Genomic DNA, 24,266 nt, shown 5'->3' on the forward strand with positions numbered 1-24,266 from the left:
AGTAGTTTCATCACCATTTTGACTTGTATCTTTTGTTTTGGATACATGGTCTTTATTACATTGTGAAATGCTTGAACCCTTTGTGGGCTTGGAGTGGCAATCCCTTTTGCTGTGTTGATTGTCGCCCCTAAGTATTGCTGTGTTTGACACGGCAGAAGGTGTGACACTGTAGTTGATTGAGAAACCTAGATTGTGGAGGATTTCTATGACGTACTTCGTGTGTTGTGAACACCATTTTAGCGTGTTGGTTTTGATTAACCAATCGTCTAGGTACGGGAACACATGTATTTGCTGCCTTCTGATATGTGCAGCTACTACTGCCAGGCATTTTGTAAAAACTCTTGGTGCAGCTGTTATTCCGAATGGCAACACCTTGAAATGGTAATGCACCCCTTGGAATACAAACCTTAGGTACTTTCTGTGTGAAGGATGTATCGGTATATGGAAATATGCATCCTTTAGGTCTAGTGTTGTCATGTAGTCTTGTTGTTTGAGCAGTGGGATTACGTCCTGTAATGTCACCATGTGAAAGTGATCTGATTTGATGTATGTATTTAATGTTCTGAGATCTAGTATAGGTCTCAGACTCTTGTCTTTTTTGGGTATGAGAAAGTACAGAGAGTAAACTCCTGTCCCTTTCTGTTGGTTTGGTACTAATTCTATCGCTTCTTTTTGTAGCAATGCCTGAACTTCTAGTCCTAGAAGATCTATATGTTGTTTTGACATATTGTGTGTTTTCGGTGGGACGTTTGGAGGGAATTTGAGAAATTCTATGCAATAACCATGCTGGATAATTGCTAGGACCCAAGTGTCTGTTGTTATTTCCTCCCAATGTTTGTAAAACTTGGTTAGTCTCCCCCCCACAGATGTTATGTGTTGGGGATTTGTGACTTGGAAGTCACTGCTTGTTTTGAGGAGTTTTGGGACTTTGGAACTTCCCTCTATTCTTTTGGAATTGTCCCCTTCTATATTGTCCCCGAAAACTTCCCCGCTGATATTGGCTCTGGTAAGTGGGTCTTGTTTGTGAGGTTGTGGGTTCTGTGCTTTGTCCTCGAAACCCCCCTCTAAACTGTGTTTTTCGAAATGTGCCTCTGCTCTGTGGGGAGTAGAGTGCGCCCATGGCTTTGGCCGTGTCAGTGTCTTTCTTAAGTTTTTCGATCGCAGTGTCCACCTCTGGCCCAAACAACTGCTGTCCGTTGAATGCCATATTCAGCACAGCTTGCTGTATTTCTGGTTTAAATCCTGATGTACGCAGCCATGCATGTCTCCTTATTGTTACTGCTGTGTTGACAGTTCTAGCAGCAGTGTCTGCAGCATCCATTGCTGACCGTATCTGATTGTTGGAGATACTCTGTCCTACTACTTGCTGCGCTCTCTTTTGGAACTCCTTGGGCAAATGTTCCATAAAGTGTTGCATTTCGTCCCAATGGGCCCTATCGTATCTGCCCAACAAAGCCTGTGAATTGGCAATACGCCACTGGTTTGCTGCCTGTGCCGCCACCCTCTTGCCTGCTGCGTCGAATTTTCGACTTTCTTTATCTGGAGGTGGTGCATCTCCTGAAGTATGTGAGTTCGCTCTCTTGCGCGCTGCCCCTACTACAACGGAGTCCGGTGTTAGCTGTTGTGTGATGTACACGGGGTCTGTTGGTGGCGGTTTATATTTTTTCTCCACTCTTGGAGTAATGGCCCTTCCTTTTTACAGGCTCTTCAAACACTTGTTTGGAGTGTTTTAGCATTCCGGGTAGCATAGGGAGACTTTGATACTGGCTGTGTGTGGACGACAGTGTGTTAAAAAGAAAGTCGTCTTCAATGGGCTCAGCATGCAGGCTGACATTATGAAATGCCGCTGCTCTTGACACCACCTGTGCGTAGGCTGTACTATCCTCTGGTGGAGACGGTCTAGCTGGATAACATTCAGGACTATTATCTGACACTGGTGCGTCATAAAGGTCCCATGCGTCAGGGTCATCTTGACTCATTCCTGTATGAGTTGGGGATTGCATCATTGGTGGAGTGGCTACCGGTGATGGTTGCGGAGAGCATTGTGGAGATGGTGGTGGGGTTACTTGTTTAGCCACCTTTGCCTGTGGCTGCTTGTCTTTTTCTTGGAAGGCAAGTTTGCGTTTCATTTTAATCGGAGGGAGAGTACTGATCTTCCCTGTTTCTTTTTGGATATGGAGCCTTCTTTGTGTATAGTCTGGCTCTATTGTTTCCAATTCCTGTCCAAATCTATGTGTCTTCATTTGTGTGGACAGTCCTTGTTCCTCAGTGTAGGAACTTGTTTTCGGTTCCGAGGCCGGATGTTTCGGTATCGAAACCTTTTCGGCTGCTTTTTCCGGTTCCGACGAAACCTTCTTTACTTTCGGCGTCGTGGTCTCTCGGTGCCGACCCATTTCGGTGCCGCTATCTCGGTGCCGAACCTGCTCGGAGCCACTATCTCGGGGCCGAGATTGCTGTGTGGCGGTATCTCGACCGTAGTCGGATGACTTCGCCACCAGCGTGCCCTTTTTCGGTGCCGATGATCGGTCACCTATTTTTCGGGTTAAGCCATGGCCTGTTGGCGGTGGCGTCCCCTGGGCTTTAGTGTTTTTTTCGTGAGTTTTGTGTTTCGATGTCTTACTCACGGTTTTCGGCGTTTCTTCAGGATCGATCTCATCCTAGTCCGATTCCTGGATGGAGAATGTTTCTTCCTCCTCCTCGAAACGCTCTTGTCCTGTCGGCGCCGACGCCATCTGCAGTCTCCTTGCTCTTCGGTCTCTTAGTGTCTTCCTGGACCGAAACGCTCGACAGGCTTCACAAGTATCTTCCTTGTGTTCCGGCGACAAACACAAGCTACAGACCAGATGCTGATCTGTATATGGATACTTGTTATGGCATTTTGGGCAGAAGCGGAATGGGATCCGTTCCATCAGCCTTGAAGAGACACGTGGCCGGGCCGACCAGGCCCCGACGGGGGATCGAAAAAACCCCGAAGGGCCACCGGAGTTCTTCAAAAGTCGGTTTCGATATGTTGTAACTAACCTGATACCGAACGCAAACAATACTGACAATTTTTTAGAGATTTTAACTAGCTTTCCGACCCGAAACACGGAGCAAAAAGGAACAAGTCCGAACCCGATGGCGGAAAAAAAACAGTCTAAGATGGAGTCGAAGCCCATGCGCAATGGAGCTGAAATGGGAGGAGTCCCTCGGTCTCGTGACTCGAAAAGACTTCTTCGAAGAAAAACAACTTGTAACACTCCGAGCCCAACACCAGATGGCGGGATGTGCACAGCATGTGTATCTGCAGCTACACATGCCATCGAACATATATATATATTTTTCGTGCATATTTCATACTTTATATGTGTGTATTTTATGTATGCTCCGGGGTCCCCACACTAGGGCGGGAATATTCAATGTTTATGACTTTGATGAGGATACCCCTGGAAGAGAATGTCTTGTTGTCGTGCACATAGTCTAACTAGTCCAGTATCAATACTGCTGACCAGGAAAAGGGAGACGTCTGTGGCTTCTACAGAACCTATTGGTAGGCGGGACTCCTGTATATTGAGGCCAGAGACCCCAAACCTGGTGTCACTAGGAGAGTGGTACTGATCAGAAATGTAGAGTTACCACTCCCCTTTGCATGACATCCCCTTAGCTAGGCATCTTGTCCAGACCAAAATTTGCAGTAGGTCAGTTCCTCACTTCTACTGGCCAGGTATGTCCCAGAAGGTGAAGGATTTTTGCAACTCCTCTATCACCCATCAAGCCAGTGGCAGGACAGGTGGCCACTCAAAGGCCCCCTTAATTCAATTTCCAGTAGTTGGGGGTCCCTGTGAAAGGGTAGGAGTTGACGTTTGCCCACTAGACCCTCCAACAGCATCAGAGAACAGTCATATTGGTGGTAGTGGATCATGCCACCAGGTACCTTGAAGCTATACCCCTTAAGACTACTACTACTACTACTACTCTGGCAGTTGCTAGGGCCCCATTCAGTATTTTTTACTAGGGGGTGCTTCCCTAAGGAAGTGGTATTAGAGGTAGTAATCTAATTTCTGCATACCTCAAGGCAATGTGGAGTGACTTAAAGGGTCACTGCCCTATATCACCCACAAATAGTTTAGTTAAGAGATTCAACAAAAACATGAAGGGCACGATTGCGGGTCTCCCTGAAAAACTCAGCAGTAGATGGGATATCCTGTTACCATGCTAGCTTCTAGCTTATAGAGACGTGTCACAGAAAGGAGTAGGTTCCCCCCCCCTTTGAAATTCTACTTGGTCATCCTGTAAGGGGACCATTGTGTTTAGTGAAGTAAGGCTGGGAGAGCCCTCTCAAAGAACCTAAGCAAGACACCGTGAACTGTGTACTGGGATGGCTGAAAACATGGGGAACTCATCCAAAAACCTTGAGCTCAGCCAAGAGCTCCAGAAGCTCTGGTATGTCCAAAAGCTGCTATGGTGGAGTACCAACCAGGTCAGAAGTTCAGGGTACTAGAGCCAGTGTCTCTGGAATGGCCTTTACCCTATCCTTGAAAAGAAGGGTGATGTCACCTATGTGGTTGACCTAGGCAGTTGCAGGAACCCTCACAGGGTTATCCATGTACACTGCCTGAAGCCTTTCTACGACAGGGCTGATGTAGCCATGCTGATGGGCAGGAAGATGAGAGTGAACCTCTCCCTGACCTCCTCTTCCACAGTCCTAAAGATGGTTCAGTTGATGGTGTGGTCTTTTCAGACATCCTTACTGCCCAACAAGGAGGCTGACTGCAGGCATGTCCTGGAGCAGTATGCGGAGCACTTTTCCCTTATTCCTGGTCAGACTAACTTGTGTGTCCATGATGTTGACACTGGTGACAATATGCCTGTCAAAAGAAGGATATACAGACGGACCAAGTGAAGGAGAGCATCAAAGTTAAGTCATCAAGAAGCTGGAGTTAGGGGTAATTGAGCCCTTCAACAGTCCCTGGGACAGCCCAGTGGTCTTAGTCCCCAAACCTCATTCCAAGGGAGGTAAACCAGGGCTGAGGTTTTGCGTGGACTATAGAGGACTCAATGCTGTCACAAAGACAGATGCACACCCTATGTCAAGAGCAGATGAACTGATTGACATGTTAGGGGCCGCCAAAATTCTCAGTATTTTTGATTTAACATTAGGGTACTGGCAGTTTGGTCTGATCCCTGGAGCAAACAAGGTTGGCATTCTCAACCCCAGATGGACATTACCAGTTCACAATTATGCCATTTGGCTTAAAGAATGCCCCTTTTCCTTCAAAAGTTTGATGAGCTAAGTCCTTGCTGATTTGCAAGCCTTTCTGCAGCATATCTTGGTATTGCGAACTTTAACTCCACTTGGCAGGATCACCTGATCCACCTTGAAAAGGTCCTTGAAGCTCTGCGAAGTACAGGCCTCAATATCAAGGCAAGCAAGTGCCAGATAGGCCACGGCAAGGTTGTATACTTGGGCCACCTTGTAGGTGGATGCCAAGTTCAACCCCTAAAGCCCAAATATCCAGACAATTCTGAAGTGGGTAGCTCCAACTACCCAGGCTCAAATCAGGGCATCTCTTGGCTTGACAGGGTACTACAGGAGGTTGGTGAAAGGGTGAGGTACCATTGTGGCACCCCTCACAGAAAGGACCTTCAAAAAGATGCCAAAGGAATTAAACTGGACAGTGAGCTGTCAAAAGGCTTTTGACACTGAGGGAAGCCTGCTCTGGCAGGGGTCTTATCACAACCATCTCAACAGGATGACCTGCAAATCTGCATTCTAAGGCTGGGGGCTTCAAAGAAGTCCACTGCCCTTTGTATGCAGATCTGGCTTCCTTTAGAAATTAGATGCCGACTGCCCCCTACCCCAAGACCCATTTGGCACCTGGACTGGCAGGAAAATTAATAGTCAGGAAGGCGTGTCCATTAAGGTCAGTTCCACCCTCCAAGGTCGCCTGCCTGATGTGGACACAAATTTTTGAAGTCTGCTATCTTGGTGATGGTAGAACTAGGAGCTCTGGGACAGGGTTATGCCCACTTTCCGCAGGAAGTGTTCATATAGGGGGTGTAGTGACCCCAGGGGTAAATAGCCCATCAGGTATTACCCTACACTCCTCTAAATACCCCTAAATTCAGTATTTTGGGGAGCCCCTGGCACCAGGAAATCAGATCCTATTACCCAGAAGGAGGACACTCCAGAGACATAAAAGGTAAGAACTGAAGACCAGTGACTGACTCGACGCTAACCCTGCCAGCCTGCCTGCTGACTTAGACAACTGCGAGAAAGATGCCTCGTCCTCCAGCTGCTGGGACTTCAAAAAGCTTGAGAAGACTGCCAGCATTCACTCCAGCACAAGGAACTCCTGGGGAGTAGCAAAGATGTTTCCCTTAATCTTGCAGGCACCCAAGAAACACTGAAGAGGACTCCAAACAGCAAAAAATAGACTCCGGACAGCACCACTGCACGCGTGCCCCCTAGCCAGAGTTTAAGTGGGCCAAGGGTGATAGCGTGGTCCCCAGTCCCCTCAAAGACAAAGTCCATCACAGGTTTTCCCACTGTGTCTTTCACACAGACACCTGCAGCCTCTTTGTGCAGGCCCTCCTCTATCACAACCGCTTCTGGTGATGGAAACCAGACAGTTCACTGCATGTAGCTGCCCTGGACTGAAGAGAAGAGGACCACTGGTGTCCCTGGTTGGGCAACAGAGGGGTAAAAGCCCCTTTGATGGCGTCAAAGTGAATGGTCAAGAGATAGATATGCTGTTCGTTTCTGGGGCCTAAGATACCTTTAATTCCGAAAGATTTCTATCTTAAGATGTTAAAGGCAAATATTAAGGTTTTCAAACCTGATAATAAACTGTTAGCTTATGGTGGTCATCCGATCAAGTCACTTGGGTACTTCTTAGGTGATCTCGAGTACGGAGGACGTTTGACTGCAGGGAAGATCTGCATCTTGTGCATCATTAGCTGGTTCCACCAAAGAGACCTCAATGTCATGTTAGATCCCAATAAAGAACCTTGTATTGTCCTGAAAGCTATCACCTTGTGGAGGGTCTGTGATTAATGGGAAGTTGGAAGTGAAGGTTAATACCTTAGACAAGGAGAATGTAGGTGGCGTAGTTCATGGGTTACACCACATGTTCAAGAAAGTCTTTAGAGAAAGCTTAGGTCTGTCATACTACACCCAAGATATTACTCAAGGAGAAAGCTTCTCCAGTGACATGTAAACTACGTGGAGTATCACTGGCTTTGAAGGGGGTGATGCTCTCCAATCTCAATAAGTTGAAAGGGGAAGTATCATTGTCGAGACTGAAACAACTGAATGGCTCACACCAGTGGTTCGCGGTTGGAAGACTTCAGGGGAAGTAAGTGTCAAAATAACAGCTCTTAACAGGGCTGTGGTCGCACATAGGTATCTGCTTCCCAACAAAGTAGAGATACTTGCCCAACTCGAAGGTGAGGTTGTGATCTCCACTTTGGACCTCGAAGCTGCATATCACTGAATCAAACTTGATAGTAAATCTATAGACATGACATCTTTCATCACATCTTGTTTAAGTTCACAAGGTTCCCCTTTGGGTTGAATTTAGGTGCCTCTGTGTTCCAAAGAACTATGAAAGATGTTCTGGGTAGAATACCTGGTGTTTTGATCTATGGCTCTTTATAGGGAGAACAACTGCTGGATGAGGTCAGTACTGGAAATGTTTAGCGAAAGGGGCCCTCACATTAAGAGACACCAAGTGTAGACTTAATCTCTCTGAGATTTAATACCTGGGACAAAAACTGCGTCAAGCCCAAAGAGCAGTTGGTGAAAAGTGGTGCTCCTTCCTTGCAGACCTTTGATACTGAGAGAAACTCTATTCTAGTCACTGATGTGAGCTCTAAAGTGTTGGGCGCGGTACTCAAACTGTAGTGAATCCTAGTTTGTTTTAGCGGGATAACAGGAGTTAGCTTAGCCGTAGGCTTGTAAACTCGTGCCCCCGTCACCCAGTGACTATTAACCTACTTAGCTTGCTCTGTCATAGTCCATTTAATTATTTATTTCCTTTAAAATGGCGGCCTTGTTTATAGTTAGGCCCCTTGTTATGGGTTCTATTATCAGTGTCATTGCGCCAAGGCGTCAAGATCAAGCACGAAAGACTAACATACAGTAGGCATTCACACTTAGGGATTTTCCCTCTCTATACTTTCGAGGGATTGTTGATATTAATTGCTGTCCCAAGCATGCCTGTTATCTATTGTTATGAGTAACACTTATGTCAGGGGACCTTGTAGATCTGTATAAATACAACACACTTTAGACAGATAATCAGAGGGATTCCGACCAGAGGGCATCGCCACCATCGCTGATACCGATGCTGCAGTCATCTTGACACTGATCCAGTCTTCGTGTCCCTGCGGAGTCTGAGATAGAGACCTCATTCCAAGGTAACGAGGGTTGGGGGCTCCTCTCATGGACACGGTTTTGGCAGATTAGGTTTAACGAACCCAGCTCTTCCTTTTTAGGTAGGAGGTTAGACCTACTCTCCTTAGGGTATTAGGGCTTATTCCATCTTTTACATATACATATATTTCTTTCATATATTGCATAATGGTGGGGGTCTTTATAACAATGACTCTCCTCTTTACAATACTGTTGCTTGGTATATTCATTATCCTAATCATTGCAGTTCATGCAACTTATCACAAATTGCAGTTATGTTGAATAAAAACTATTATAACTTTACTGCATCTGTGTTATTGCCTTTGTTTGTATGAGACATAATAAATCTGTGAGAAAAGGGTAATTTCCGTTTAACCACGACAACCCTGAGATATTGTACTTTGAGTCCATGCGTAAGCGACTGCTACAAATCACCTTTTACTATTATGTTTTTGGTGAGGTACTGCTAGTAAGCCGGTAAGGTTTGGACAACAGTTACAAATAGTTGTAGGAAGAGACTCAGTCACCTACAAACGAAAGTACTGTCATCCTGAGACCAGCAGTCTTGCTCAGAACAAGAGTCCAAACTACGACAAAACAGGTGAAGGATGGTAAAGAAGAGACCATCATGTTCTTGTCCGGGGCTTTGGCTGGCCTTGAAAATCAATACTCAGTTTCTCTGGGGTGTTGACTTTATGGTAAGGTCAGATAAACCTCTCAAAGATACCAATTCATTCAGCATTTTCAAAAGGGTTACAGGACTACATTTTAGAGTAGAGTACATCCCAGGAATGGAAAACAGAGTGGCTGATTGTCTTTCATGCTTGCTTTCAGTGCAGACTAAGTCTGAAGCCAATGAGGAAGAAGACCTAAGGGACCTGGAAGAATTTAAGCTCTGTAAAGTCACTGAAGGTATAGTCAGTGAAGAGGAGTAGATGAACCTTTTGAGAGATGATGTTGTGTTAAAGGTAAGTGACCAGGTTGACCAGCAAGGGCTGGAGTACTAACGGAGGTGTGAGTGAAGATGCTCTCAAATACTGGAATGTGAGCGGAATTGTCTGTGAGTTATTTACTGCGGAGAGGCACAAAACTGGTTCCTCTTGACTTGGTCAGAGAAAACCTTATTCATTTGAGTCACCATGGCGTTCAAAAACCAAAGATAGGATTAGACTATATTTTTGGTGGCCTGGAATTGACGTACAGGTGGAAAGGAATGTGAGAGACTGCATGGAGTGTAGAGCAAGTGATAAAGAACACAAAACTAGGGTGCAACGTATGGATGTGAGAGAAAACCTGGTGACAGTTTGTCAAGAAGTGGCATTGGACAACCTAGGGCTGGACACTAGCAGGACAGGTCCTTCCTATGTGCTAGTCTTAATAGTCATGTTCTTCTGGTGGTCGGAATGAAAATGTCACTTACCCAGTGTACATCTGTTCGTGGCATCAGTCGCAGTAGATTCGCATGTTTTGCAATAGCTCGCCATCTGGTGTTGGGCCGGAGTGTTACAAGTTGTTTTTCTTCGAAGAAGTCTTTCGAGTCATGGGACTGAGTGACTCCTCCTTTTGTCTCCATTGCGCATGGGCGTCGACTCCATCTTCGATTGTTTTTCCCTGCAGAGGGTGAGGTAGGAGTTGAATTGTAGTAATAGTGCCCATGCAATGGAGTGACTAAGTATGCACCTATTTAAGGTTGAGATGATACATATATAAATAATTGAAGGTAACTTCCAAACTGCTACAGGCTCCCGGGGAGGCGGGTGGGCACATGCGAATCTACTGCGACTGATGCCACGAACAGATGTACACTGGGTAAGTGACATTTTCAGTTCGATGGCATCTGTCGCTGTAGATACGCATGTTTTGCATAGACTAGTAAGCAGTTATCTCCCCAAAAGCGGTGGATCAGCCTGTAGGAGTGGAAGTAGTCTGAAATAATGTTCTTAATACGGCTTGACCTACTGTGGCTTGTTGTGCGGATAACACGTCTACACAGTAGTGCTTGGTGAATGTGTGAGGCGTAGACCATGTGGCTGCCTTACATATTTCTTGCATTGGGATGTTTCCTAGAAAGGCCATGGTAGCACCTTTCTTTCTGGTTGAGTGTGCCCTTGGTGTAATGGGCAGCTGTCGTTTAGCTTTAAGGTAGCAGATTTGGATGCATTTAACTATCCATCTGGCTATACCTTGTTTTGATATTGGGTTTCCTGCATGAGGTTTTTGAAATGCAATAAATAGTTGTTTAGTCTTTCTGATGTTTTTTGTTCTGTCAATGTAATACATCAATGCTCTTTTGACATCTAATGTATGTAGTGCCCTTTCAGCTACAGTATCTGGCTGTGGAAAGAACACTGGAAGTTCCACTGTTTGATTTAGATGGAACGGTGAAATAACCTTTGGCAAAAATTTAGGATTGGTCCTTAGGACGACCTTATTCTTGTGTAGTTGTATAAAAGGTTCCTGTATTGTAAACGCCTGAATCTCGCTTACTCTTCTTAGGGAAGTAATGGCGATGAGAAATGCCACCTTCCAGGTTAGGAACTGTATGTCGCAGGAGTGCATGGGTTCAAAAGGTGGACCCATAAGTCTAGTTAGGACAACATTTAGGTTCCATGAAGGAACAGGTGGTGTTCTTGGTGGTATAATTCTCCTAAGGCCCTCTATGAATGCTTTAATGACTGGTATCTTATATAGGGAAGTTGAATAGGTAGTCTGCAGGTATGCAGATATTGCTGCAAGGTGTATTTTAATGGAAGAGAAAGCCAGGTTAGATTTTTGTAAGTGAAGCAAGTAACCCACTACATGTTCTGGAGTTGTGTGTAATGGTTGTATTTGATTAATATGGCAGTAGCAAACAAACCTCTTCCATTTACTTGCATAGCAGTGCCTGGTGGATGGCCTTCTGGCTTGTTTTATGACTTCCATACATTCTTGGGTAAGTTGTAAGTGCCCGAATTCTAGGATTTCAGGAGCCAGATTGCTAGATTTAGCGATGCTGGATCTGGGTGTCTGATCTTTTGGTTGTGCTGTGTCAACAGATCTGGCCTGTTGGGCAATTTGATGCAGGGTACTACTGATAGGTCTAGCAGCGTTGTGTACCATGGTTGCCTTGCCCAAGTTGGTGCTATCAATATGAGTTTGAGTTTGTTTTGACTGAGTTTGTTTACCAGGTAAGGAAGGAGAGGGAGAGGAGGAAAAGCGTAAGCAAATATCCCTGACCAGTTCATCCATAGGGCATTGCCTTGGGACTGTTTGTGTGGGTATCTGGATGCAAAGTTTTGGCATTTTGCGTTCTCCCTTGTCGCAAACAAGTCTATCTGAGGTGTTCCCCAGAGTTTGAAATAAGTGTTCAGAATTTGGGGGTGAATTTCCCATTCGTGGACCTGTTGGTGATCTCGAGAGAGATTGTCTGCGAGTTGATTTTGGATCCCTGGTATAAATTGTGCTATTAGGCGAATTTGGTTGTGAATTGCCCAACGCCAAATCTTTTGTGCTAGCAGGCTTAACTGCGTGGAGTGCGTCCCCCCTTGCTTGTTTAGTTAATACATTGTTGTCATGTTGTCTGTTTTGATGAGAATGTATTTGTGAACTATCATTGGTTGGAAAGCTTTTAGTGCTTGAAAAACTGCTAGAAGTTCTAGGTGATTTATATGCAGTTTTGTTTGATGTACGTTCCATTGTCCTTGTATGCTGTGTTGATCGAGGTGTGCTCCCCACCCTGTCATGGAAGCATCTGTTGTTATTACGTATTGTGGCACTGGGTCTTGGAAAGGCCGCCCTTTGTTTAAATTTATGTTGTTCCACCACAGAAGCGAGAGGAAAGTTTGGCGGTCTATTAACACCAGATCTAGAAGGTGACCCTGTGCTTGTGACCATTGTGATGCTAGGCACTGTTGTAAGGGCCTCATGTGCAGTCTTGCGTTTGGGACAATGGCTATGCATGAAGACATCATGCCTAGGAGTTGTAGTACCATCTTTGCGTGTATCCTTTGTGTTGGATACATTCGTTGTATGATGGTGTTGAAATTTCGAATTCTTTGTGGACTTGGAGTGGCAACTCCTTTTGATGTTTCTATTATGGCTCCCAGGTATTGTTGTACCTTGCGCGGCAGAATTTTGGATTTTGTGAAATTGACGGTGAACCCTAGTTTGAAGAGGGTTTGTATGATATGATTTGTGTGATTTGAGCACTGTATTAACGAATGGGCCTTGATTAGCCAGTCGTCTAGATATGGGAACACATGTATTTGCTGCCTTCTTATGTGTGCAGCGACTACCGCTAGACATTTGGTAAAGACTCTTGGTGCAGTTGTTAATCCGAAAGGCAGTACCTTGAATTGGTAATGTATTCCCTTGAATACAAACCTTAGGTATTTCCTGTGCGATGGGTGTATTGGTATATGGAAATAAGCATCCTTGAGGTCTAAAGTTGCCATGTAGTCGTGTAGTTTTAGCAATGGCAATACTTCTTGTAGTGTGACCATGTGAAAGTGGTCTGATTTGATGAAAGTGTTCACTACTCTGAGGTCTAGGATTGGTCTCAGCGTTTTGTCCTTCTTTGGTATCAGAAAGTACAGTGAGTAAACTCCTGTGTTTATTTGTGTGTTTGGCACCAATTCGATTGCATTCTTTTGCAATAGTGCCTGCACTTCTATCTCCAGGAGATTGGAATGGTGTGTTGTCAAATTTTGTGCTTTTGGTGGTATGTTTGGAGGGAATTGTAGAAATTCTATGCAATAACCATGTTGGATAATTGCTAGAACCCAAGTGTCTGTAGTGATTTCCTCCCATGCTTTGTAATAATGACTTATTCTTCCCCCCACTGGTGTTGTGTGGAGGGGGTGAGTGACATGTGAGTCACTGTTTAGTAGTAGGGGTTTTGGGGCTCTGAAATCTTCCTCTATTTCTAGGGAATTGCCCTCCTCTATATTGTCCCCGAAAACCTCCTTTATACTGTCCCTGGTAACTGGACGGTGTTGCTTGTGAGGTGCTGGCTTGTGTGCTCTGACCCCGAAACCCCCCTCTAAAGGGTGTTTTACGGAATGTGCTGTAATTCCCTCTGCTCTGCGGGGAGTAGAGTGCGCCCATGGCTTTGGCAGTGTCCGTATCTTTTTTGAGTTTCTCAATCGCTGTGTCCACTTCTGGACCGAACAGTTCTTTTTCATTAAAAGGCATATTGAGAACTGCTCGTTGAATCTCTGGTTTAAATCCAGACGTTCGGAGCCATGCATGCCTTCTGATAGTTACAGATGTATTAATTGTCCGTGCAGCTGTATCTGCAGCGTCCATGGAGGAGCGGATCTGGTTGTTGGAAATGGTCTGTCCTTCCTCAACCACTTGTTTTGCCCTATTTTGTAAGTCCTTTGGCAGATGTTCAATGAGATGTTGCATCTCGTCCCAGTGGGCTCTGTCATAGTGCGCAAGTAGTGCCTGGGAGTTCGCGATGCGCCACTGGTTTGCAGCTTGTGCTGCGACTCTTTTACCAGCTGCATCAAACTTGCGGCTTTCTTTATCTGGGGGTGGTGCATCTCCATATGTGTGAGAGTTGGCCCTTTTCCTAGCTGCTCCTACAACGACAGAGTCTGGTGGCAGCTGTGTAGTGATGAAAACCGGGTCTGTAGGAGGCGCCTTATACTTTTTTTCCACCCTTGGTGTGATTGCCCTACTTTTGACCGGCTCCTTAAAGATTTCTTTCGCGTGCCAGAGCATACCAGGGAGCATAGGCAGGCTTTGGTATGAGCTGTGGGTGGAGGAGAGTGTGTTGAATAAAAAAATCATCCTCGACCTGTTCTGAGTGGAGGCTTACGTTGTGAAATTGTGCTGCTCTAGCCACCACTTGAGAATACGCGGTGCTGTCTTCTGGTGGAGATGGCTTCGTAGGGTATGCCTCCGGACTGTTATCTGACACTGGGGCGTCGTATAGGTCCCATGCGTCTTGATCTTGGTCACCCTGGCTTATGGTGGTGTGAGCTGGGGAGTGTGATGGAGTTCGTGCTGGTGAGACGTTAATCACGGGCGGAGGAGAGGGTGGTGGGGTAACTCTTTTCACCACTTTTGGTTGTGGTGTCTGTTCAGTTTGGAACTCCAACCTTCTCTTTCTTCTAATGGGGGGAAGGGTGCTTATTTTTCCTGTCCCCTGCTGTATGAAGATACGCTTTTGCGTATGGTCCACATCAGTTGCTTGTAGCTCTTCCTCAAACCTATGCTTTTGCATTTGGGAGGTTAGTGAGTGCTCTTCTGTATAAGAGCCTGAAGCTGGGTCGCTTGCAGTTTGTTTCGGCACCGAAACCCTGTCTGCGTGTTTTTTCGGCTCCGAGGTGACTTTTTTCTTTTTCGGGGCCGAAACCTCTCGGCGTCGATCTTCTTCGGTGCCGCTGTCTCGGCGTCGAGCCGTGTCCACACCGGCATCTCGGTGTCGAGGCTTGTCTCCAGCACTTTCTCGGTCCCGAGAAGGCTGCGTGCCGGTGTCTCGACCGGAGTCGGACGATCTCGGCACTGTTTGGGCCTTTTTCGGTGCCGACGGTCGGTCACCGAATTTATGGGTGGAGCCATGGCCTGATGGCAGTGGCGTCCCCTGGGCCTTGTAAATCTTTCTCGGTGTGGTTTTCGACGTCTTACTCACGGTTTGTGTATCGTCGAATCCTTCGGAGTCCGATTCTTGGATCGAGAAGGTACCTTCCTCTTCCTGCTCCTCGAACTCTCGGTGGGCTGTCGGCGCGGACGGCATCTGAAGTCTTCTGGCTCGCCGGTCTCGGAGTGTCTTTCGGGACCGGAACGCACGACAGGCCTCACAGGTGTCTTCACTGTGCTCAGGTGACAGGCACAGGTTACAGACCAAGTGTTGGTCTGTATAGGGGTATTTATTGTGGCATTTGGGGCAGAAACGGAACGGGGTCCGTTCCATCGGCGTTCTTCAGCACGCGGTCGGGCCGACCAGGCCCCGACGGGGGATCGAAAAACTACCCCGAAGGGCACCGGAGCTCTCCGATCTTCGATGCGGTGTTGAATCTAAGTACGCCGATCCCGAACGCAACAATACCGACGAAAATCTTCCGAAATTAGCTAATTTTCCGTTCCGAAACTCGGAGCGACAGGAACACGTCCGAACCCGATGGCGGAAAAAAAACAATCGAAGATGGAGTCGACGCCCATGCGCAATGGAGACAAAAGGAGGAGTCACTCAGTCCCGTGACTCGAAAGACTTCTTCGAAGAAAAACAACTTGTAACACTCCGGCCCAACACCAGATGGCGAGCTATTGCAAAACATGCGTATCTACAGCGACAGATGCCATCGAACATATGCATTACGCAATGCATAGAGACAAACAAGGTCATTGGGTTTCTTGACAACATTTTTTGCAGGGAAGGGCTTCCCGAGTATTTTAACGGGGTACACTTAGTTTAGTTTCTAAAGTGAGGGGAGATTCAGTCAAGGGATAAACACAAGAAATGTTTACTCTATCATTCTGAAACCAAATTCACGGTAGAGAGGTTCAACACAATGTTGGAGTCCATTCCAATCACAAAAGCTCAGAACAGGGATTGGAAGTGTGATATACTTGAGTGAGAATTTCCATCTTACACTCATACGATCACAGGCAAAGAACCTTCTGACCTGTTCAGGGGCAGGAAACACAATTCGTTGATGTACTCAGCTTGGATGGTGTGTAAGAATGTAGGAGGTTCGTCAGGCAATGGAGACGAACAGAGGTTCAGAAGGAAGATTTGGAGAAGGAAGCAAAACTGATGTGAGACATGCCACTTCCAAAACTGAAGTAAAGGTGGGTGACATGATAAGAGTAAAGTACCCTCAGAGGTGTGGAGCATCTAAACTTTCTACTTTTAGGGTTGTCAAGTTTTTTCACAACTCTGAAGTTAATAGATAACCATATCTGGAACTGGAGTAGAATTGCAGTTTTTTTTGTTTGTTTTTTTTATCGTGCAAGTTGACAGTACAAACTGAAGTCTGAACTGACAAGAAGTAAACACGTAGTTGTCCCTCCCAAATTCATGGAGGACTCTGTATGAAATAAGATTATGTATGATATGTAAATATGCTATTGCTCTTATGAACGCTATTTTCTTATTTTGCATAGTCTTAGAAAACTGAATGTATTTCAGTCTTTTCTCTTTATTTTATCCATGTTTAATTAGGCTATAACTTGTTTATTTACATTTAGGAAAAGTGAGGGCGAGATGTGTGGTATCTTAGTACTGGTGTTATGAAGGACTGCAGAACTTACCGCATGAGGGAATCTTAGAATGGTATACTTAGGAGAACAGTGAAGTGCTTTGGAATAGCTATCGAAGCCAGTTAACCGACGGGGAATGATTCAAGCATGTTAATCTTTGAAAGTTCCAAAACTGGAGTAAGGGACATTTCCTGTATATTGCAGTACTTCATTAAACCACCTCACACGGCACCTAATTAGTGTGGGTGCTCAACTTCTTCACATACTGAGAGATACCTTCATATGGGCAAACCTTACCAAGGCATATCTTCACACGGACAACGTTCGGTGAGATGCACCTTCACATGGGCAATGTTTAATGAGACATATTGGAAAGAAGCAGAATGGTGCATCCTGGAATGCTCAGATGCCACACTTCACAGAAGTGGCCATCAGGTGGGAGGGAACTTGGTAGCCCTTTGGCTACCAACCGCACCCTGACCTTGGGGCATTTTCTGAGCATAAGTAGGGCACCCCTGGCAACCAGAACTCAGACCTTGGCTGAACTGGACAAAGGACCGGGAGGACTGCCCTGCTGCACCATGGAACCAGCAAAGAGGATGCATCGTCATGGACTGCACCTGGTTGCTATCAGGGGAGAGGGACTGTGTCTGCAGTGTTCTGCTCAATGAGAAATTGTCTCCAGAGCCAGCCAATGCTAGGAGACGTCAAGAGCTAGCTGACTGGCCTGTTGCAGCAGAGAGACACAACATCTGAAGAAGCCTGCTGGGACAAGTTGGTAGCCCACCAGCAATCAAACAGCACCAGGGACCAGGACCCAAGACACAAATTTGCACCGAGTTCACTGAATCTGGGAGTGCAGCTAGGACCTCCAGCAGATGAGTTATTGACCCAGGAAGGATTGACCTGGGATCATGATACCAGGCGACCAGTAGTCCAATGGCAACTAGACTTCTGTCAGCACAGAGAAGGCTTTGAAGGATATCAATCGTGTGACCCAAGCCACCACATCCCCATCGTGGACTGAGGAGTAGTCTCAAGAAGACCCCCATTGACAGAATCACAATAACAGCATCATTCTAGCATCTTTATCGAGACCACTTCCATAGGAAAGCCCCACAAAGGAAAAAAGCGCCTGGAACGGACTGAAGACTACTCCACCTGCTGCGATTTGTTTGAGGATCTTACTGGCCCCACTGACTGGCACCCCACTGGAGGTGGTCACCTAAAGTGACTACGTGACTGCATTACAGTTTATTTTTATAAACTGGTGTCAGATTTCTTGGGGTGTTGGTGATTTCTTCGAATGTGTTTGTGATGTTCAAGTACTTTCCACTTGTACCTTTGTGTAAGCCTTGCTGCTCAGAGTAAATTACCCAGGACTTAGCTGAAGGTTTGGAAAAAACCTAAGGAGCCTAAAGGGGTTGGCTAAGTATTACAAGGTGAGGTCGCACAATCACATCGTATAATACACCCCATTTCATCACTGTGTGTAACTGATAGTAGCTGTTAAAAACTTGGAAAGATCAACGGTCTACCTCTACCAATAGCTTGCAGTCCGTCCAGGTGGTAATACTCTCACCAGAATGATTAAAGACCTACCTAGGGACGCCGAAAGGTCCTACTTCTCACCTGTAAACAATAAAATGGAGCAACTAAGCTCAGTCTGGGTTTAAACAGATCCAGTAAGATATCCCCTTGTCTTCACTCTCTGTATTGGTTCTGCATCTCCAATAGTGTTACCTTCAGAGCCCTCTAAAGCAATATTTTCAATGTGCCCTGTTTTTCTGTTACCTGGGCTCCATCTCCATCAGCCCACACACGTCAAAATAGTCAGACCTCAGGCTTTGTTTACGGTGCCTAGATTACAGCCAATCTAACCTGTGGGAGTCAGTCATTTTCCTATGTACTTTCTAACCTGTAGAGGAAAATGCAACTTGCCTTGAGGACTTAACCTCTCCTATGTCAGTTAATGAAGACTTGTTTTTTGAGAAGTCTTAGAGGGTCATAGTCTGCGTGGTTTACGGTCAGTGCCTTGTCGGAGGTGCTTGGCAGCATCTGTGCAAAACAAGTATGCATCATTCATTAATTCTAACCTACAGATACAAGGGACGTTTTGTGCTCAGTAACATTCTAACAAATACAGTACATACATTTAAACAGCTTCACAAAGATGCAATCTTCTTGTACTTGAACACAATAACAGGTACATAAAAGGTCAAATTGTGCACAAATTCATACCTTTATTGAAAGTATATATTTTTTTGTTTTATACAAAAGAAAGTTATGTACACAGTACGGTGTTTACTTCCACATCCCTTCCAGGCATGACCCTGGAATTTCATAAAAATAAAAAAATAAAAACACACAAATAAACTTCAAAAACAACCATAAAATTAGAGTGAATTCTTCACCACACAATAAATGCCAATTTATCCCTGATACAGAAGTGTTCAGACAAATTCTCAGACAGAACATTAGCATTTAAACAACTCAATTTTCCTCAAGCTGTGGGACAAATATATCTGGTGATTTCAGCACAGACACTTCCCTCTTACAAGGCCAAAACTGGAGGGGGAGAAAGCAAGCAAAAATGCTCAGAGCGGGAGCTCTAAATGTCCGAAGTAACGAGAGCAGTCAGACCAGGCCTGTAAAATTATCAGGTCGCCTTCGCTCTGGTGGCAGCTAGAAAGCCCTTACTAAATAATTTGAACTGCTAACAACCAGTCAAGTAATCTGCTACAGGTCTCTTCACAAATCAATTAGACGTGTTTGGTGATTACTTATGAACACAAATAAAAATAAAACAAAAAAACAGGATGGAAAGTGTAGGTGTAGATAGATGTTACTTAAGAATAATTACACTGTTTACAAAGAAAATCAAGTGCCAACTTAGCAGTCACATGATGAAGTAATCGCCTAGGACTGTAGGTAAACAGTAGAAGGCTCAGGTCTCTTAAGTACTAACTTAAACTCTCAATTTAACCCTCACAAGATTCAATCAAACCAACAATACATGTGTAACTGGTAATAACCAGCTCAGTCTATCTTTACTTTAAAAAAGGGATACCAATTCTGGCTGGCTATCAACTTTAATACCAAAAGGAGCACTTTTTCCCCCCAATTCTGGCTACATTAAAATCTTTTACCTGGGGCTATGTTTCTATGATTGTCTTACCACATGTGCAGTTGTCACATTTGAATGATCATAAAGCATGTTTAGAGACCAAGAAATAAAACACCATTCAGCGATGCAAAGAATTGTTCGTAATGATGCAAAAACAAAAGACTACCCAAGATTTAAATGTATAAATCTGTGTAATCTGAAATCTACCTGCTGAGGATAAGGACATCCTTCGGGAACTTTGCCCACAGAAATCCACTATTCAGTCTGGCAACAAGAGCATCCTTTCTCCAGATTTCCAAGTGGTCAGTAACTTTTCAAGCTACATTAACCAAGAATTTGGTAGCCTTTTCTGAATAGATATGTAGCAGAACACTGCATGCCATCTACCTTACTGCAAAACCAGTGCACACATGTATAGAATATTATACAATTCGACTGAAAGCTGCTTCACATATTTAGCTTAAAATTATGGCTTGGTGGTTTATCTAATCTCACTTTATTTCATATTATTCTGCAATGCAGAAGACTGCACTGGGCAGAACTAAGCTGCACGCTTCTGGACAGCATAAATGATCATGGAAGGCACCCAGGTGGTCTCCCACAAGGATGTGCAGCACTCTTCATTAGGTGACATTTTATTTTGACAGTTATCACCTCCAATTTACTAATCCATCTAAAAACCTTCACAGGTTAACTAGCAGGTCCACCCCGAAGCGCACAACCATATCATTTCATACTTCCTACCAGCTCCCCCACTAAAACACTAAAAAATATATGTATATACTGTTACTGCCCATCCATACCTCAAATATCAATTAGACGTTTTGGCAGAAGAGGAAAAATTGATCAGCTTAAATGCCAATGTTCCAAAACATTTTATTTTATAAAGTAAATGAAACTCCCTCCCCCTGCCCTAGCCCTCTCATGTGATACAAACGTGTAGACAAAACTCATGAAAACTGTACAAGAGCCTGTGTCTTTATTCCTTTTTAAGAAATACATAAATACTGAGCATAACACTTAGAAAAATAAAGTATTTTCTTCAAGGCTTTCATCAGTTTTTATTTTACTAAAAAACGTTTAACGCCCTTTCCTTCTCTTTGAAGAGAAAAGCCACGCCACACAGGTCTACCCCAGCCCCTGTCCAACCCTCTACCTCTTCATCAAAAAAAGGAGAGTTTGTTATTCCTACATCATCCTCTGTACTGGAGGCAGAGCTTACTCAAACCAGTCATGGCCGCACCCAAGACCAAGAGTGGCTTCTCCCCGACACATCTTATGGCACAATGAATGAAAAGTGTCTGACACAAATACTGACAAATCACATCACACGAATCCCCTACCCGCAAATACATTCCAGTAGGGAATACACTCATCCTCTGTAGCTGGGATAAACCAACCTGGTCACTAAGTGGTGAGGCCACTTGCAAGACCAGTGGTAGAAGGTTAGGCTTACTGCGTGCAACTGCACAGGAGACCGCATACTACATACCCTGCTTTTAGTGAGAATAAAAAACCTGAAGCGCCACACGACAACAACCAGCAGCAAGTCTACCGAAGACCATGCTTTGTCCAGTAGACATGATTAATGCTACTACCTTTCAGGACATGGGCAATCCCTACTGAAGTAGGTAACAGCCAAGATGCTTTGTAACCGGATGCAGCGCTCAATGCCTTCCAGAAATCAAGACATAAGCTACTGAAAATTGGACCAGGCTACCAAGATGCACCCGGTCCAAACAAGGCACCAGAAATAAAGCATACAAGGCTGTGCACATGCCCTGCCAGCAATACCTATTTTGTAGGCAGCAGTGCAACTCGAAGGCACACCACAGTGCAACCCAACAGCACTGGTAATGCTGCTTGGCTCACAGCACCATGTAAAGCTTCACCCAGAGTACGACTTCATGTCCCTACTTCTTTCACGCCACATGGCCTCAAATGAGGAATATCACAGAGGTCCAGGCTCCTAAAGGGGATGTGCAATGGTACAAGACACACAAATAGGATGTATATTTCTGGGTACACCACTACAGTGAGGAGTGCTGAAACGTCATATAAACTAGGCCAAATACATTAATGGCATCTTCTGCTGGTACGTGACGACCATGTCCCGGCGAATACAGTAACGCTACTATCACATCAGAACTGAGTTGTGTATTTTCACTGATATGGAAAACATTGCAATATATATTCAAGAGAATAGATTAGTGTGTGACCCATATACTGCTGATATTAACGTTAATGGCACGAGGCACCACTTTGTTCACTCTAGCGTATAGTTTGCCTTCACCAGCACACACGGAGTTCAACTCCAGGATATACAGTAAATCACATACTGCACTGATCACAGCAATGTCACTTCCTATTCACTCTTGTGCATGTTAAAAAGAACACAGAAAACTAATCATTCTTTACAGGTTACATTTCAGGATTTACGGAGATATTTTGTCACCAGCAAACATGGGAACAGTCTTAGCTAAGGACAAGTTATGACCACACGGTGATTCGTACACAGTATACCTGCTCCACCATTCATCACAGGAACACCTGGCATTTTTTTTAAATGGGGAAAAGACTGATGCCATTCCATTCTCGGAGACTAAAAGGTGTATGGTTATAATGCCCAGAATGCCATATGTTTCAGTCAGTACATACAGAGCTCCTCACTAAAGTCTAGCGGTCTCCCCCTACTCCGAGTAACTATTGCACATGAGCAGTACAACTTCAAGGAGGTTCATGACAACATCACCAACAAACTGAACCCCGCGGTGCAGGAGTCACTCACGTCCCCTACCCCAAAACTACATGAAGTAATTTACTTGCATTGTAAGAGCCTCATCTCGAGGAGATTACCCCTCTGAAGAAGCCGGTCCAGCAGCACAAGTGCAGCTGAGCGAAAATGATACAGACCATGTTCATTCTAGTGCCTGGAACGAAGGGATTCCCACTCTTAGTTCAGGATTCTGGTGCCCATTCTAGCACCCACTCATGCCAAGGACAACTGGATATTAAAGCCAGGACACTGCCAGGGGACACTGGCAGCAGCCTCTTCCTCTCAGACCGTACCCACATACGGGAAGGACCACAAGGGATGGAGTGTGTGTCGCACACACATACAGGTGATATACTGAGCAGGATACTCTGCCAGGGGACACTGGCTGCAGCCTCTTCCTCTCAGACCGTACCCACATACAGGAAGGACCACAAGGGATGGAGTGTGTGTCGCACACACATACAGGTGATATACTGAGCAGGATACTCTGCCAGGGGACACTGGCTGCAGCCCCTTCCTCTCAGATAGTACCCACATACGGGAAGGACCACAAGGATGGAGTTTGTGTGTCGCACACACATACAGGTGATATACAGAGTAGTTACATTTGGCTAATGTCCTTCCCCAATCATTCAGAGCTTACCATTGGACTGTTCAGACATGTACCAGCCCCTTCGCACTAGAAAACTAGCCCATGGATGGGAAAGGCGGAGGCAAACAATATGTGCAATGCCACGGCTGTGTCTTACCATCATCTACCAAAGGTTACAGTTCAGCTTGGTACAGCATCAAAGTTACAAATCCTACTTTCAGATGCCAATCAAACATTTCATGCACGTCTGAACTAATCCATTCTCCCATCAACCTATCCTCCATTCTGCCCCAACCCCTACATGGATGCTGTTTGGACTGCTGACAGAACAGAGGTCACCAGGATATTCTCACATTCCTTTATGTTTAAACACAACAGTGCACACCCAACTACTTTGCTTCCTCGAGGCTGGGTGCCCAAAGCGAGCAGGAATTCACTTCTGTATTCTTACACGTGTATATAAAGAAAACGTGAGAAGGCAACAAATAAATAAGTGAGGCAGTCTGTATTAACTGAAACTGCTGCAGTTCTTGTTTCACGCCGGGTACTCGCAGCCACTCGGGCAGAAGAGTAGGCCAGATAGTCGGTCAGTCACTCTTGCAGTTGTGTGTTGTGTCTAAATTGACCACCTGGAGTTCTGTCAAGCTACTCCCACTGCTGGACTGCTGGCCAATGACTGCCATCTAAGGAGAAAAGAGAGGTGACTGGAAATTTCAGGATGGCCAATGCAGTTTCAATCAAAATAATTTTAACTAAAATGAGAAGAAATCGCATGGTTCCGTTGCAGTGAAAGAATTATTTACTATAAGAGATGTAAAGCGAATTCAGTATATTGCCACACAGGAAAAGCAAGTCAGTAATAATCCTAGTACTAAAATAAGGTGGAACAGTAAGTGGGCTGCCCAAGATTCACAAACACACGGTGCCACCACCAAATAGAACCACCTACTGGAAAACTAACACGAATACTAGCGGGCGGTCGCCAAATGAATTTAAATAAAAGTACAGAGCTCAGGAAGTAACTTCTACTTACCTTTACCAGTCACCAGGGACTTCCATTCCCATCACCTCCCAATGGGAGAAACCAGAAAATAATCCATACTTTACCTGTCTCTGCTGACATATGACTGGGACACAATCTATCCTTCACTAAACCTGAACTTCCGAACTTATTCTAGTTACAGAA

At 45.1% G+C, this 24,266-nt stretch overlaps 1 protein-coding gene across 3 annotated transcripts in view; it reads right to left on the reverse strand.

Annotated features, from left to right (window-relative positions):
* Positions 1 to 18,803: 18,803 nt before the first annotated feature.
* The window catches only part of SRF (serum response factor), a 284,214-nt gene continuing 278,751 nt past the window's right edge, over positions 18,804 to 24,266 (reverse strand). For all 3 annotated transcript variants that reach the window (XM_069236403.1, XM_069236402.1, XM_069236404.1), the window contains exon 7: positions 18,804 to 23,763. In XM_069236403.1, the coding sequence (XP_069092504.1) occupies positions 23,668 to 23,763 (96 nt within the window). In that variant the 3' untranslated portion in view covers positions 18,804 to 23,667. The remainder of the gene's footprint in view (positions 23,764 to 24,266) is intronic.

This window comes from Pleurodeles waltl, chromosome 5 (genome assembly GCF_031143425.1).
Source record: "Pleurodeles waltl isolate 20211129_DDA chromosome 5, aPleWal1.hap1.20221129, whole genome shotgun sequence".
Classification (NCBI taxonomy): Eukaryota; Metazoa; Chordata; class Amphibia; order Caudata; family Salamandridae; genus Pleurodeles; species Pleurodeles waltl.